Source organism: Ostrea edulis, chromosome 6, assembly GCF_947568905.1.
Source record: "Ostrea edulis chromosome 6, xbOstEdul1.1, whole genome shotgun sequence".
Taxonomy (NCBI): domain Eukaryota; kingdom Metazoa; phylum Mollusca; class Bivalvia; order Ostreida; family Ostreidae; genus Ostrea; species Ostrea edulis.
The window spans coordinates 40,467,262-40,485,128 of NC_079169.1; the positions used below are offsets into that span (position 1 = coordinate 40,467,262).

At 37.5% G+C, this 17,867-nt stretch overlaps 2 protein-coding genes across 2 annotated transcripts; both read left to right on the top strand.

The window, feature by feature from the left end:
* Window positions 1–566: 566 nt before the first annotated feature.
* On the top strand, window positions 567–9,909 carry LOC130046766 (uncharacterized). The gene is made up of 2 exons (XM_056139582.1): window positions 567–1,111; window positions 1,273–9,909. The coding sequence occupies exon 2, from the start codon at window positions 4,377–4,379 to the stop codon at window positions 5,406–5,408; it is 1,032 nt and encodes a 343-aa protein (XP_055995557.1). The 5' UTR covers window positions 567–1,111; window positions 1,273–4,376; the 3' UTR covers window positions 5,409–9,909.
* On the top strand, window positions 5,920–9,909 carry LOC125646546 (uncharacterized). Its single transcript, XM_056139583.1, has 3 exons — window positions 5,920–6,303; window positions 8,243–9,273; window positions 9,435–9,909. The coding sequence occupies exons 1-2, from the start codon at window positions 5,920–5,922 to the stop codon at window positions 8,264–8,266; spliced, it is 408 nt and encodes a 135-aa protein (XP_055995558.1). The 3' UTR covers window positions 8,267–9,273; window positions 9,435–9,909.
* Window positions 9,910–17,867: the final 7,958 nt, after the last annotated feature.

Below are 17,867 nucleotides of genomic sequence, written 5' to 3' on the forward strand. Positions count from 1 at the left end.
ATCTAGCAATATACATTCTGATTTCTTTAGATTAAGCTTTGGACCTGCGACTCCAAAGAATTGTTTTACTGTTTTAATTACTTGTTTTACTGATGTCCTTTAGGGGACTTGTGGAATCATCTGAATATTTTATAATTTTTATCTCTTTGTTAATTCCAATTTCAAAACGATGTATTGTGTCAGAAGATCTAATTCTTGTAGCTAACATCTCTACTGTGATGATGAACAGTAATGCTGATGTTGGACATCCTTGACGAATACCTCTAGTCATTTATACCGTTATTTTTTACTCTAAAAAAAGGTTTATTGTATCAGGTTGTAATCCAGTTGTTAAAATTTGTTCCAAAATTTAAAGCTTTTAAGGTTTCCTTTAATATATGCTGATTGGTCTATATTTATAAGTTTTGATATGACTGTTTGTAAACGTTTAGCCAAAAGAAATGCAAGAATTTTATAATCGCAATTTCTTGACTAATTGGTCTATAATTTCTAACATTTGACTTTTCACCTTTTTTATCAATAAGACTTATTATTGACAGCCTCTGCGATTTTAGGAGCTCTTTACTTTCAAAAGATTTTATCAAAGAACTGAAGAAGTAATGCTTTATATCATTCCAGAAAATTTTGTAAAATTCAACTAGTATACCATCTGTACCTGGAGATTTATTGTTTTTCATATTTTTAATTGCGTCTTCGCATTCGGATAAAGTTGGGAGACTCTCGCATATATATTTTTCCACATCGTTTAGTTTATTTTCAATATTCGTTTCTGCGATGTAATTCTTGATTTAATTTATGTTTGGCTGTCACAATTTGAGTTTGTTTTATTATGCTTGTTATGGCGTTCCATAGTTTGTTCTCATCATATAGTCGTTACGGATAGTTGGTCACGACTGTCAGACCGGTTTGTAAATGCTTACGTGTTAGTTCTGACCAGGCCGTGGAAGTGGGAAGGTGTGTACGCCCAATGTGAGAAAATGATAGACCTGTGTGGTCGAGAGTTTTACCTGTGTGGTTTACTGGGCCTGCGTTGTATGTACATTTAGTACGGGTGTTCGAATGATGTTCCTGTGTGGAAAGTGAGAACACAATTTTGAGCATTTCGACAGCGGTGAGTGTGAACTGTTTATTTTTGTTTACGTTAGGAAATTTTGTTACTCTATTTAAATGTATGTAACCAGTTTATTTGTATTACACAATATACCCGACATATGCAAGTTTTCAGTATATAATGTATGTGTAAAAACCCCGACTGTTACTGTGTAATTATAGGTGACCAGCTGTGTGTGTTATTGTATGGCTCGAGCAGGTGCTCGCAACATGTATAACATGGCGTTCTGAGATATTTGAACAGCGTTGGAGAACGACCTATAGAAATACAGGAAATACGTTCACGGCTACAGAAACGTTGAGCGAGTGATGGACAAAGTGTCACCACGTGTCTGAAGACAACCAACGACTGTTGTGTAAAGTGTGGTAACTCTTTAGTCAACGTATTTTGTTTCGCCATCCTGTGTAACATATTTCGAATTCGAGAGACAAGTCTGCTGGTTTTCTTACATAAGGCAACATAACGTAACATTTAGCTTTAGTCGGGTACACGTGTAATCGTCTGTAAATTCATATATTTTTTTGTTGTTATATTTGTTCCCCAAACAAAGTTTGGAAACATATTGTTTTTACTCTGTTTCTTATTATTATTAAGGTCTTCCTTTCTTCACGGAAGACCTTATAGTGATTCTACTGTTTCTTATTATTATTTTTTTTTTTGACCAAATTTTGTTCAGGAGTTTTCTCGAAAACTATACAGTGGTTTTCAGTGAAACTTTCAGGGAAAATGCAGTTTATTATGAACTTTGTTTATCACAAACAAAATTGGGAAAATTCTATTTCGGTTCCAAGTTATGGACAATTTCCTGATTTTCAAATGGAACTTTGTCCGCGAGTGATCTCAGGAACGGCTAAAGATCTGAACTGGAGACTTATTAGAGATGATAGAACATGACTTATAGATTTGCAGAATCACTATTTCGTACGTCGTCATCACTTCCGGTCGCTAACGGAAGCGAATTTAAAAAATGGATTTTTTCAACTTTTTTGTTTTTTAATGTTTTTCTTTGATAAATGTAATATAAATAAAGACTCTTTATAGAATGCTGAATATGATATTTGTTTTTAAATTGATCAAACCAAACTCTAGATATTCGTAATTTTAATTTTGAAGCGAGGTCCTCGCTAGCCTAATGGTTAGCGTGGTGGATTTTCATGCGGGCGACCCGGGTTCAATCCCCCAGATTACTCGAATATTTTTTCCCACTTTATAACAAATGAAGAATTTAAGGTTATCTACTGGACACGGAAAGAACGGAAGACCTTCTTGTTGCCATGGCAACAAGTTTCTAGTTATTATTATTATTTTTTTGACCTAATTTTGTGCAGGAGTTTTCTCGAAAACTATACAGTGGTTTTCAGTGAAACTTTCAGGGAAAATGCAGTTTATTATGAACTTTGTTTATCACAAATAAAAGTGGGAAAATTCTATTTCGGTTCCAAGTTATGGACAAGTTCCTGATTTTCAAATGGAACTTTGTCCGCGAGTGATCTCAGGAACGGCTAAAGATATGAACTGGAGACTTATTAGAGATGATAGAACATGACTTATAGATTTGCAGAATCACTATTTCGTACGTCGTCATCACTTCCGGTCGCTATCGGAAGCGAATTTAAAAAATGGATTTTTTCAACTTTTTTGTTTTTTAATGTTTTTCTTTGATAAATGTAATATAAATAAAGACTCTTTATAGAATGCTGAATATGATATTTGTTTTTAAATTGATCAAACCAAACTCTAGATATTCGTAATTTTAATTTTGAAGCGAGGTCCTCGCTAGCCTAATGGTTAGCGTGGTGGATTTTCATGCGGGCGACCCGGGTTCAATCCCCCAGATTACTCGAATATATTTTTCCCACTTTATAACAAATGAAGAATTTAAGGTTATCTACTGGACACGGAAAGAACGGAAGACCTTCTTGTTGCCATGGCAACAAGTTTCTAGTTATCATTATTATTATTATTCTTTTTCTCTGGTACTTTTTTGTCCGGTAGTGTTCTCAGAAACTACAAAAGGGATCGATATGAAACTTTCCAGGATGATAGTATAGCGTTTGTAGATGTGCATGGTGATAGTCATTTTGTCTGCACATGCATGCACGCGCGCGCACGTGCACTGCAATTTTGGTACAAAAATTGGAAAATCAGAATATTAAGGAGATCGATATAAAACCTAAATAGGATGGTAGTATATTATTTGTAGATATGAAAAATGATAGTAATTTTGTCTGCACGCGCACGCATGCGCGTGCACATGCATTACAAAATTTGTACACTAACTTTGGAATCAGTCTAACTTTTTTGTTCTTCATTGAAATGACTTGATATTCATATCATAGGTAGATATTGAGACCCTTAACTGATTTGCATGGTCAAAATTACCAATTTGCATGCGCATGCACGTGCGCTTCATTTTGATTGGATAGTACTAAAACGTTTGTAACCATCTTATTTATGAAGCGAATGAGATGATATTCACAGTATACGTAGACAATATGTGTATCTATATATTGGTGTAAAAAAAATGCCAACGCACACGCGCGTGCGTTTTCAAATGTTCGATTTTTAAAGGACGATAACGTTTTTGTTTTTCATCAAATTCTATTGATATTAGGGTTTTAAATGTGTCTTAGTACTCCTTACAAATTGCTGTGGTTAGAATTACTGCTCAGCACGTGCATGCACGTGTGCTGAATTCTGATTGGACGATTTTAAAATCGCTATAACTACCTTATATTTGGTGGAAACGTGATGAAATTCATACTGTGGGTATATGATACAAATGCCTGTTGAACGACATCAATAAAAATTCGGAATCATACACTCGTGCGCGTGTATGCACGTGCAACGCTTTCTTTCATTTCTTGGTACTGAAATGACCATATTAAACGTACTACATGTAATTAAAGGCTAAAATAAAATGATTTTTTGCTATAGATTCACAAGGACATCACATTTTATTTGGGGGAGGTTTGGGGAACATATGTAACGGTCCCCGTTGCAATTAAAACTAGTTTTGTTTTGTTTTTGTGTGTATGCGTGTTGTTGTGTGCATGCGTGTGTATGAGTGTAGATGTTACTTGCTATATTAGTGAGCACGATAATAAACTTATTTGCACATACTCTTGATCTTTCTTCAAAGAACGGTTTGTAGCGAGGGATTATTTCCATGCCATTATCACAAATTGTGACAATTGGGGGCTCGTCCGGGATGGAAATATTTTGAATAACAACTTCCTTACGCTGATTAAACTGAGCTTTGAAAATGGAGAAAGAGTTAGAGAAATTAGTAGAAATTGGGCAGAAGTTAGGTTTGCAAGGAGATAAGTTGTTGGAATATGTTAGAGAAAAAGAGAAAACTGAAAGAAAAATGGAAGAAGATAAACTGTTGAGAGAAGAGAGAGCAAGGGAAAGGGAGGCAAAAAGAGAAGAGAAGGAACTGGATTTGCAGATAATGCAATGTGAGCAAGAAGCGAGGAGAAAAGAAAAAGAGTTAAGCATGGCAATGCAAATGAAAGAATCAAACAATCAAATGTCATTGTTAGAGAAACAAATCCAGTTAGAGAGAGTTAAAGCAGAAGCGTTAGCATTAGAAATTAACTCTAAACATGAAGGTGTCCCCATAGCCTCAGGTGTTCAAGGTCGTGCTAAGTTGCCTAAGCTTCCTCCTATTAATGATCAAAGAGATTGTATTGATGCTTATCTGCAAAGATTTGAAAGGTTCGCAGAAAATGCTAAGTGGTCTAGGGATACATGGTCAGTAAACCTTAGTGAATTGCTCACAGGTATTTCTCTTGAGGTTTATTCTCGTTTGTCGTCCGGAGATGCATTTGATTATGACAAGCTCAAATGTTCATTGCTTCAGAGATTTAGATTATCTGAGGAAGGGTTTCGTGAGAAATTCAGAGGTACTAAGCCAGATAAGGGCGAGAATCCTCCTCAATTTCTCGCGCGCATAGACAATTATTTAACAAGGTGGATGGAGCTCGCGAAATCCCCACCTAAGTTTGAAGGGTTAAAAGATCTAATGTTGCGCGAGCAATTCATTTCAAGTTGTAGCAAGACACTTGCTACCTTTCTGCGTGAACGTCATCCAAAAGACATTAAAGAAATGACGTGTTTAGCTGCACAATTTATTGAAGCGCACGGTGTTTCTTCATTTTCTTATGACCGCACAAATTATCGAGTAGAGACCGATGATGTGAGATCAGTTTCAGCAGAGGTTCAGAAGAAATCTTTGCCAAGTGCAGGTAAGAAAGAAAAAAATGTTACGAATGTGGACGTACAGGTCACATAGCTAGGGATTGTTTTGATAGGTTAAAGAAAGGATATCGTCCCAACGCTAACAAATGCGCGGCAATGTAACCTCTAAAACGACTTCCCGATCTGGAAAGGCACAACTCCCGAAAATAGATGTTGAGGATGAGAATCAACAAAGGAATCAATCCTTTAAGTCAGGTAAACATGTTGGTTCTTTGTGTATATTGTCGGATAAGTTAAGAGATTGTTGCATACAGGACAACCAAGTAACGTTACGTTGTGGACATATATTACCTGTCATTGGTGGAGCTTGTCGGGTTTGTCATGATATGCCAGTTTTAGATGGGTATGTAGGCAATCATTCTGTCGAGGTTCTGCGAGATAGTGGATGCAGTGGTGTTGTGGTAAAACACAGTCTCGTTTCTCAAGATCAACTGACAGGACGGAGTGTAGAATGTGTCCTCATTGACGGAACTGTCCGGAAAGTTCCAGAGGCATACATTAACGTACATACACCTTTCATATCAGGTAAGGTAAAAGCTCTATGTATGAACGATCCAGTCTATGGTTTAATCATAGGTAACATTATTGGCGCTAGAGATCCATCAAATCCTGACCCAGAATGGGACAATCGCAGGAATTATAAGGATGTAGTGGGAAAAAATCCGCAGGAAATGGTGAAAGGCTTAGCCGTGCAGACTAGAAGTCAAATTCAGAAGGAAAAGGAGAAATATAAATCACTGAAGGTAACGAGCATCACTAACAATTTGATCTCAGCAGATGATATGAGAGTTGCACAGAAAGAGGATGCTACACTAGATAAGTATCGGGAGTATGCAAAGACTGGTACGCGAAAGTTCACAGGACAACAGAATGTGTCTTGGTTTGTCATGGAAAATAATTTGCTTTTCCGATATTTTCAGTCTCCTAAAGTGAGTAGCAATAAAATCTTTAGACAATTTGTTGTTCCATCACCACATCGTATTACAGTAATGAATCTTGCACACGATTGTGTATTGTCTGGTCACTTGAGTGTTGTCGAATTTTTATTGGCCAGGAGTACAAGGAGACGTAGGAAGATACTGTAGGTCTTGTGATGTGTGTCAGCGAACCGTACCAAAAGGTAAGGTATATCCTGTTCCGCTAGAGTCCATGCCCCTCATCGATACTCCATTCGAGCGAGTTGCTGTAGATTTGATTGGACCCATTTGTCCAGCAACCGATCGTGGAAACAGGTATGTACTTACCATGGTTGATTACAGTACTAGATATCCTGAAGCTGTTGCACTCAAGGACATCGAGACAGAACGTGTTGCTGAGGCATTGTTTGAATTCTTCACTAGAGTTGGTATTCCTAAGGAGATTCTATCAGATATGGGAACCCAGTTTACATCTAACCTGATGAAAGAGGTAGGTCGTTTACTTTCTATTGCACAGCTAACAACAACTCCATATCATCCCGCTTGCAATGGTTTAGTGGAGAAGTTCAATGGAACACTCAAACAAATGCTAAGACGTATGGCCGCTGAAAGACCCAAGGATTGGGACAGGTATGTAGCACCTTTGCTGTTCGCATATCGCGAAGTTCCTCAAGAAAGCATGGGATTTTCCCCGTTTGAATTATTATATGGACGAACAGTTCGTGGACCGATGTCAGTACTACGAGAGATGTGGACAAAGGAACTAAAGGATCCAGAGGTCAAGAGCACTTATCAGTATGTGTCAGACTTAAAAGAACGTTTAGAAGAAACATGTGAATTAGCAAATAAGTCATTACAGAAGTCCAGTCAGCGCTACAAGAAATACTACGATCGGAAAACAAAGTCACGTTCGTTTAGTGTCCAAGACAAGGTCTTAATCCTCCTCCCTACAGACAACAATAAACTACTCATGCAATGGAAAGGTCCGTTTACCATTGTTTCTAAATCTGGTAAGGTTGATTACAAAGTTGATGTTCAGGGCAAAATCAAGACTTTCCACGCCAACCTTTTGAAGAAATACGTCTAACGAGAAATAGATACTCGTGAAGTTCTAAGTTCTTGCGCCGTCATAGAGGAAGACGCATTTCAGAATTCAGATAGCGAGAGTGATTTTCCTTTAGAGGTACCGCCTGCCGAAGCTAAGGAAACATTTGACGACGTGCATGTTGATAAGGATCTGACTACACAGCAACAAGAAGACGTCAGAGAGATTCTTTCAGAATTCAAAGATGTTTTATCGGATCTACCTAATCGTACTCATTTAGCTCACCATGAGATTCATCTGACAACTTCAGATCCTATCCGTAACAAGCCGTATCAGATTCCATTTGCTTTATGTGATTCCGTTAGGGACGAAATCAAGAAAATGATTGAGATGGACATTATAGAACCGTCCGAGTCTCCATACTCCAGCTCTATTGTAATTGCAAAAAAAGCTGATGGTTCCAAGCGAATATGCATTGACTTTAGAAAGCTAAACAAGGTGAGTGTGTTCGATGCTGAACCAATGCCTGATCCCGAGGAAATATTTGCCAAGATTGGACAGAGTAAGTATTTTACAAAAGTAGATCTGTGTAAGGATTACTGGCAAATTCCTATGAGGACGAGGATAAAGATCTCACATCATTTGTCACCCCTGATGGTTTGTTCAGATTCAAAGTCATGCCCTTCGGTTTATCGAACGCGGCAGCTACGTTTAATCGTATGATGCGTGTTCTGTTACGAGGTTTAAAAGATACCGATAGTTTCACTGACGACATCTTAATTCATTCTGAAACTTGGGAAGAACATTTAGTTTCCCTCAGGTGTCTATTAGAAAGGTTACGATCAGGAAGGTTGAATGCAAAACCTTCTAAATGTTTTGTTGGTTTTAGGTCACTTGATTTTTTAGGTCATTCAGTTGGAAATGGGGTAATGCGACCTAACAATGACAAGCTTGACGCTATCTAAAATGCCCCTAGTCACGTAACCAAGAAACAGGTGCGTTCATTTTTGGGATTGATCGGTTATTACCGTAAGTTTGTTCCCAATTTTGCTGTTGTTGCTTGTCCTTTGACTGGCTTAACTAGAAAAGGCATTCCAAACAAGGTTGAGTGGCGCAATGAACACGAAAGGTCTTTTAATGATTTAAAGGCATTGCTCTTATACGCCCCAATTCTTAGACTCCCAGACTTTAACAAAGATTTCTTTCTCACAACAGATGCTTCCGATTACGGAATAGGTGCAGTGTTATTGCACATGCATAAGAAATTGTTTCCAATAGCTTATGCAAGTAGAAAGTTGAATGAAAGAGAAAAATTATTCTGTGATTGAAAAAGAGTGTTTAGCAATTGTGTGGGCTGTAAGAAAGTTTCAAGCATACTTGTATGGTAGGACTTTCATCCTTCAGACAGATCATCAACCATTGGTGTATCTGAACAGATCAAAAGTTTCAAATGGTAGGTTGATGCGTTGGGCCATCTTTTTACAATCTTATAATTTTGTAGTTCAAGCAATCAAAGGTATTGACAACATTGGTGCAGACTTTTTGAGTCGCCATGTTTTGTAAATATTGTCCTTTCATATTAACGCTCAAAAATAAGGTTCCCAATTTTGAAACTTGAGAGGGGAGGTATTGTCACAATTTGAGTTTGTTTTATTATGCTTGTTATGGCGTTCCATAGTTTGTTCTCATCATATAGTCGTTACGGATAGTTGGTCACGGCTGTCAGACCGGTTTGTAAATGCTTACGTGTTAGTTCTGACCAGGCCGTGGAAGTGGGAAGGTGTGTACGCCCAATGTGAGAAAATGATAGACCTGTGTGGTCGAGAGTTTTACCTGTGTGGTTTACTGGGCCTGCGTTGTATGTACATTTAGTACGGGTGTTCGAATGATGTTCCTGTGTGGAAAGTGAGAACACAATTTTGAGCATTTCGACAGCGGTGAGTGTGAACTGTTTATTTTTGTTTACGTTAGGAAATTTTGTTACTCTATTTAAATGTATGTAACCAGTTTATTTGTATTACACAATATACCCGACATATGCAAGTTTTCAGTATATAATGTATATGTAAAAACCCCGACTGTTACTGTGTAATTATAGGTGACCAGCTGTGTGTGTTATTGTATGGCTCGAGCAGGTGCTCGCAACATGTATAACATGGCGTTCTGAGATATTTGAACAGCGTTGGAGAACGACCTATAGAAATACAGGAAATACGTTCACGGCTACAGAAACGTTGAGCGAGTGATGGACAAAGTGTCACCACGTGTCTGAAGACAGCCAACGACTGTTATGTAAAGTGTGGTAACTCTTTAGTCAACGTATTTTGTTTCGCCATCCTGTGTAACATATTTCGAATTCGAGAGACAAGTCTGCTGGTTTTCTTACATAAGGCAACATAACGTAACATTTAGCTTTAGTCGGGTACACGTGTAATCGTCTGTAAATTCATTTTTTGTTTGTTATATTTTTGTTTTGTTTTGTGTGTATGCGTGTTGTTGTGTGCATGCGTGTGTATGAGTGTAGATGTTACTTGCTATATTAGTGAGCACGATAATAAACTTATTTGCACATACTCTTGATCTTTCTTCAAAGAACGGTTTGCAGCGAGGGATTATTTCCATGCCATTATCACAAATTGTGACATTGGCCTTTCTGAAGAATAAAGGTCTTTTTATTATTATTATTATAGTCAGGAGGCCAAAATCTGTAGCTATCATAAAAAGGGGGTCCGATGCCAATTTCATGTTAAAATAGTCCAACTGTTTTTTTTAAGTATCCAGGCATCCAGGAGTCCGGGTCCACTTGTTGGACATTCTGAATCTGGATGATATGGCCGCCATGACAGTTTTCAAGATGGCCGCCACCGGAATTTGTTTTAACCCTATCATAGGTTGTCATGACTAGAATTGATTGATGTTTGCATCAATTATACCATAATCCAACACCAGGAAGTCATTTATGCGTTTTATATTTGCATTGGATCACAAAAAGTTGTGTTATCGCCGATTTTTTTTTTAAAGATGAGGAAAAACAGGCAAAACTCAAGACAAAGAGTACTCAAAGAGTACAGCAGCAATCTATATTTGGTTAACTTTAAAACCGTATCATCACAACTTGTGCTATGAAAGAATTAAAACAATACACCTATCTGTATTTATCTTCACAAACAATTGCTATTATTTGTTTGTCAAATGTGTACATCGACGCGACATTTATAGAACAAATTTGACAAAACCGATACTTTTCTCAGTTTAACTCTATTGTCAGGATTATTACTGATACAGTAATTTTAATTGTCATGATAATCTTCATAAAAGTAATGGATTCATTTTATGTCAGTGCGTAATTTGTGTCAGATTCTTCATAACATAGAACACAGCCTTACACAAACCTTACATAGAAACCGCAAACACAGCTCATAGTTGTCTACTGATTTTCAACAGTAAAAAGCTTTCTGAGATGGTCTTTGCATCCACATGCTTTTGTGCATTCAAGTCCATTCTGTGTACATTTGCAACGTTGAGCTGCATGTTGTAAGCTCCAAACACATTGCAGCCTGCCAGTCATCAGTCGTGGCTGAAGCACTTCAATGCCTTCTTTTCCCCCAGTTCCTAAGCACTATCCTCAGGTGCAGGGGGCCGATGTGGTTCGATTTCCAAGGCTCTTCTCCACACAAGGGTTTGATAATGTACCCACCTGATGTGAAGGATCAGAGCATCAAGAGTTGAAGGCAGATTCTCAATTATTTTGGTCAAGCCAAGGAATAGATAACGCCTTACGTCCTGAATGGAATATGCTTGACTATTGGGAGCATATAGCTTGCAGACAAAGGACTCTGCATCAGCAAGCACATTGCCATCTGGAAAATCTTCCCTGCCTAAATTCTGCAGAAACTGAAAGTACTTCTGAAAGAGAGACCATGCAGAGTGCTTCCCACTTCCAACAAACTGGCTTGTACTGTTGCAGCATTAAATGTCAGAAGTGTTGCCTTCTGCGAATCTGTAATGTTGAAGGAGTGAACAGGAACAAAGTGTTGCTTCTTAGGCGTTCCAGCTTTCATCCACACAAAGAGGCTGAGCTGCGGCTGATAAGCAAGAAGAAAAATGAGGACATCAGTGTTTCAACTCACGACAACTGTTTGCGGGTATCCCTGCTCACTTGCGTCCTTTGCATGAAGAATAATTCTAATATCAGCCTCCTCATGCTCAGGGGATGACAGTTTTGAGACATCTCTTCCTGACGAAGTCCACATTTTGCAGGGTCATTCAGCACCAACCCTCGTCATTGTTGATTCTGGAACTTGTGCGCTAACATTGTGCATAGAAAGTTTGCCAAGCTAGCTTTGTTTTCATCTCAGGAGATGATTCTCTCCCAATCCCCCCCATGGAATGTTTTCTTGTATGCATGTCTCGTCTGACCGCCTTCTTCCCACAAACCCTCTGACTGCGAGCTGTTAATTTGATTGTTTTCTTCGTGTACTGGTCAAAGGCAATATCAACCCAGGAACAATGGTTTGAGAACATATGACTGACATGGTCAGCAACAGCATCAACCTATTCGCCGAGAGTTTTAGCGTTCACCCTGTTCCCTAATGTCTGGATCATGGCCATTCCATCAATGACAGTACGTGTTGGCATTGATCTGAACACATCATTGTGTTAAGCCTTGTTGGAGAATCTTACCGAGGTCAGCTTTGGTATGGGTTAGACGCAGTGTACCATCAGGCATCACCAATATAAGTGGAACTGCACAAATCTCTTGCTCCAACATTTTGATCAGGTCAACATCTCTGCCTGCTTTCATAGCTGTGATCACACGTGTAAGAAGCTTTCTGTCTGCCTTTATTGCAACAGTTTTTTATTTCCTTTCCAACATTGACTTTAACAATGTACATACTGTCGAACGTTTGCAGGTTCTTTGACTTGATTCTGTCATGAATACCTGTAGTCTTCTTGATCAGCCTCATCTCAACAAACCCAACACAATCTGCATCCCAGTGGCTTCAGCATGCAATAGGTCATTCGTTACAACTTTACTGACAATATCCCTTGTGGTAATCGAAACTAGTTTTGGGAAAGTAAGATCACATGGGTTGAACAGATTGATAAGCTTTCGCGCATACTCTTGGTCTTCTATCAATCTCTTGTGACCAAAATCTATGTGTGCATATTCATGTTCATCATCATCGTCGTCTGCATTGTCAGCTACCTTGTACATGTTCTTCGTGTTTCTGGTCAGCTGAGCTCTCTCGTTGAAAGTTAAGCCCCATCTGTCACGTGCTGTGTCTGTTTTTGTAATCCCCACAAGTCCTCCAGCTATCTTACCGGCCCTGTTGACATGATTAACAGCCTGGTAATCATGTACCTTATTGAACTTCTGCTTTGTTTCTTTTGTGACAAAGTCTCCTGCAAGAAAACCTTTATACACTTCTGGAACAGTCAAGGGCAACATGCGCATATCAACGAGGAAGACAGCTCCCCAGCGTAAGTAGTAGAAATGATCAAATGCTGCAAATCAAGACAGCTTTTCAGCAAATGATGTTAAGAACAGGTCCCAGTCTCCCTGACGAAAAGCGTGCATGAATCTCAAGAGAATGGAGATCTTCATGTAGGTCCTCCAGTAGGAGAAAATTGCATTCTCTGAGAAAGCTACGAACTCGTCAAACAGGACTTGTACCTCTTCAGTTTCTAACAGAAACCAGCAAACAATAAAAAGTAGTCAGCAACTAACACACAATAAACTACTCAGCAACCAGCACACGATAAATATATAAATATATATATAACCAGGAATCAATAAATAGTACTAAATAACCACCACACAATAAACAGCGCTCAGAAACCATCAAATAATAAACATGACTCAGAAACAAGCACACAATAAGCAGTACTCAGAAACTAGCATACAATAGATAGTACTCAGAAGGACAAATAAAATAAACAGTACTCTGGAACCAGAAAATATTAAACAGTACTCAGAAAGCAGCAAACAATAAACAGTACTCAGAATACTGCACACAATAAACAGTACTCAGAAACAAACATAGACTAAACAGTACTCAGAAACCAGCCACAACAAAAGAGGTCTCGGAAACCATCACACAATAAACAGTACTCAGAAACGAACACACAATAAACAGTATTCAGCATCCAACGCATGATAAATTCTACACAGAAGGACAACTACAATAAACAATACTCAGAATCCAGCACACTGTAAAGAATATTCAGCAACTCACAATAAATAGTACTCAGAAACCAGCACACAATAAACAGTAATAAGCAACCAAAACACAATAAATAGTACTAAGGAACTAGCACACAATAAATAGTACTCAAAAACATGCAATTCAATGATATCTTTAATTCATTTAAAGAGAGCAATAATTCTTTTAGAGAGAACGGCTATGTAATTAAAGATATCTTCAATTCAACATATCCACAATTGAATTAAGAATTAAACAATCTCTTTAATTTAATTTTGCTCTCTTTAAAGGAATTGAAACCAGCAAACAAGGAACAATACTCAGAACCCAACAAACAAGGAACAGTACTCATCTACCAGAACAATAAATAGTATTCAGGACAACTACAATAAAAAGTAATCAGACACACAATAAATAGTACTCAGAAACCAGCATATAATCAACAATAACCAACACAAATTAAACAGTACTTGGAAACCAGCAAACAATAATTAGTACTTGCAAACCAGCACAGAATAAACAAATACCCAGAAACCAGAACACAATAAACAGACGTTAGAAACCAGCACACAATAAACAGTCCTCAGAAACTAGCACACAATAAACAGTACTCAGAAACATGCAGATTATAAATAGAACTAAGAATCCAGAACAATCTCAGAAACAAAAACAAAATAAACAGTATTCATCAATCAGTACACGATAAATAGTATTCAGAAACCAGCACACAAAACACAGTACTCAGAAACCAGCAATCAATAAACAGTACTCAAAAACTACCACACAATAAACAGTACTCAGAAACCAACAAACAATAAATAGTACTCAGAAACAACCACACAAAAACTACTCAGACACATGCAAACAATAAAATGTTCTCTGGAACTAGCACACAAGAAAACCAGTAAACTATAAAAAGTACTCAGAAACCAACACACAATAAACAGTATTCAGAAACCAACACTCAATAAACATTACTCAGGATCCAGTACACAATACAAAGTACTCAGAAATCAGGGGGAAAAACCCAACAAACAATAAATAGTACTCAGAAACCAGCACACAATAAATAGTACTCAGAAACCAGCACACAATAAATAGTATTTAAAAACCTGCAGACAATAAAAATTACCCAGAAACTAGCACACCATAAACAGTAGTCCGAAACCAGCACAAAATAAACAATACCAAGAACACATCACACAACCAGCAAACTATTAACAGTACTCAGAATCTAGCACATAATAAACAATACTCAAATATCGCACGCAATAAATAGCACTCACAAACCAACACACAATAAACAGTACAGAGAAATCAGCAGACAATAAACAGTAATCAGAAACCAGAACACCATAAACAGTACTCCGAAACGAGCACACAATAAACAATACCCAGAACACAGCACACAACAAATAGTAGTCAGAAACCAGCACACAAGCAACAATACTGAAAAACTAGCACACAGTAGACAGTACTCGGAAAGCAGCACAAGATGAACAGTGTTCAGAAATCAGCGCCAAAATTAGTACTAAGAAAGAAGAATACAAAAAACTACTCAGAAACCAGCATACACAATTAGTACTAAAAACAAGCACACATAAAACAGTACTCAGAAACCAGCAAACTATCAACAATACTCAGAAACGAACACACAATAAACAGTACTTAGTAGCCAATATACATTGAATAGTACTAAGAAAACCGCCAAAATAAACAGTACTCAGAAACTAGCAAACAATAAAGAGTACTCTAAAACCAGCACACAATAAACAGTACTCAGAATACAGCACACAAAAAATAGTACGCAGAAACAAAGATACTATCAACAGTACTCAGCAATAGGACTCAGAAACCAGCACACAGTACACAGCAGCATAAACACAGTACTCAGAAACCAGCACACAAAAAATAATACTCAGGAGCAAAAACAGAATAAACAGTACTCAGAAACTAGCAAACTATAAACAGTACTCAGAAATGAGCACACAAAAACCGACCCACAATAAGTAGAAAGCTGCCACAATAAACAGTACTCAGAAACCAGCAAACAATAAACAGTACTCAGAAACCAGCAATCAATAAAAACTACTCAGAATACAGCACACAATAAATAGTAACCAGATATCAGTACACAACTCAGAAACCAGCAAACTATCAACAGTGTACAGAAACCAGTGCAAATAAAATAGTACTAAGAAACTAGCAAACAATAAACACTACTCACAATCCAGCACAAAATAAACAGTACACAGAAACGGACACACGATAAAAAGTACTCAGAAACCAGCAACTACAAAACCGTACTCAGGAACCAGTAAAAAATCAACAGTACCCAGAAACCAGCACACAACGAACAGTACTCAGAAACCAGGCACAACAAAACAGTACTCAGAAACCAGAACACAATAAACAGTACTCAGAAACAAGCACACAATCAACACTTCTCAGAATACTTAGCAACAACCACGCTCGCTAGGTGGCGCGTCATGTTCTATTTTTATTTCTACAGGAAAAGTGTGACGAGGTTCCACCCTGTTTTTACGGGCTAGTATGGATAAACCTAGAGACTACGAATGATACGAAGTTGATCGTTCGGATCTAAATTAGCTATCTCACGTGATTAGACACATTCCAGAAAATCCCTTTGAGATTGAAGCGGTTAAGCAGAGCGAATATATGTAAACATTGACTTAACGGTGAAATACGCAACAAAGAGTGACCTATTAATAAATTGTATGCATGAATAAATTATATTGAGGTTAAACATGGACGATAATTGCCCGTGTTCATATAGTATTTCATTGATTCCAATATCCAAGGAAAGATAACTCCTATTATTAACGTACACGCAACGTACCAGAAGTATACAATAATACAATGTTTATACATCACATGTATTTCTGAATGATGAGTGAATCTTTATTTTCATCAGAATCTATTTCATCACACTCACAAACCAGGTCCCCATACCAGTGTCAACCTGTGACTGATAGCAGTGCGGTATTTAAATTGATATAGTCTAGAGGAAATTTGAAATATGGTAGTGACATTTCTTCCTCACTGAATTAACTGGATTTTTAATATTTAAAGAAAAGTGGAGTGTGGACTGGGGGGATAAAAATGCTATTTGCCAAATTTTCAACAATATTAATTACAAGGCAAGGCAAATTTAAAAGGGGTCATAAGCTACATATGATACAATTTTCACTTGCAAGTTGCATTGCCACTAGTTACAGTGTACTTACAGATAAATAAAGTAACTTACAGACAAATATTTTATTTATTTGTCTATCATTTCATCTCATGTTTTTAATATCATGGTTTGTACTTGAAGAGTCATTGCAATAAAGGGACATTATTGGTGTTACAAAAAAATCTGATCGTGCAGTTTTTAAATTTCTGAATTCTGAAAAAATAAATAAAAATAAACATTTCAACCACTCATTCTCAGACAGATTCTGATACCACTCCGCCCCCAGACTGGCTAGAGAGTTCTGCTTCTGTCAGTTCTGATGCAACTCAGCCCCCAGACTGGCCATAGAGTCTAGTGTTTCAGTAAATTCTGATAATGATGCAACTCCCCCCCCACCACCACCCACCCACGCCGACAGCTCTACCAGTTCTCGGAAAAGACTTGCTGATGTTTAATAAATCAGTTTTCCTATTAATTTTACTTTTACTCCTGTTCATCAGTTCATTAGGCTATGGCCCGATCTGATTAAATTTAGGATCTTTGATCCGATCCGTATACCTCTTTCTTTCCTGTATCTGTGAAGTCCAGAGGTGAGATGTATTCTTTCTAAAACACCTAAGAATGTTCATGGAACAATTTAGTATCAATTCTTTCCTTTCTATGTTGTATGTTTTATTTCAAGAAATACATGTAACTTTGGGTAACTTTTTAATGTGAAATGGAACATTTTCCGTTTTTCACAACCTGACGGTAGGGCTGTTTAAGACACTATACCTCATTTTCTGTAAGACAGTGGAGTAAAAGGAATCCAGATTTGAAATCAGCATACTCAAAATTGGTAATTATGTTCCCCAAACAAAGTTTGGGAACAAATTGTTTTTACTCTGTTTCTTATTATTATTATTATGTTCCCCAAACAAAGTTTGGGAACATATTGTTTTCACTCTGTTTCTTATTATGTTCCCCAAACAAAGTTTGGGAACATATTGTTTTTACTCTGTTTCTTCTTCTTCTTATTATTAGGGTCTTCCGTCTTCAGCGGTTAGAGTCTTACGTCTTCAGCGGAAGACCCTTCTATTATTCTATTGTTGATTTTTCACTTTTCTTATTATTATTATTATGTCTCCGA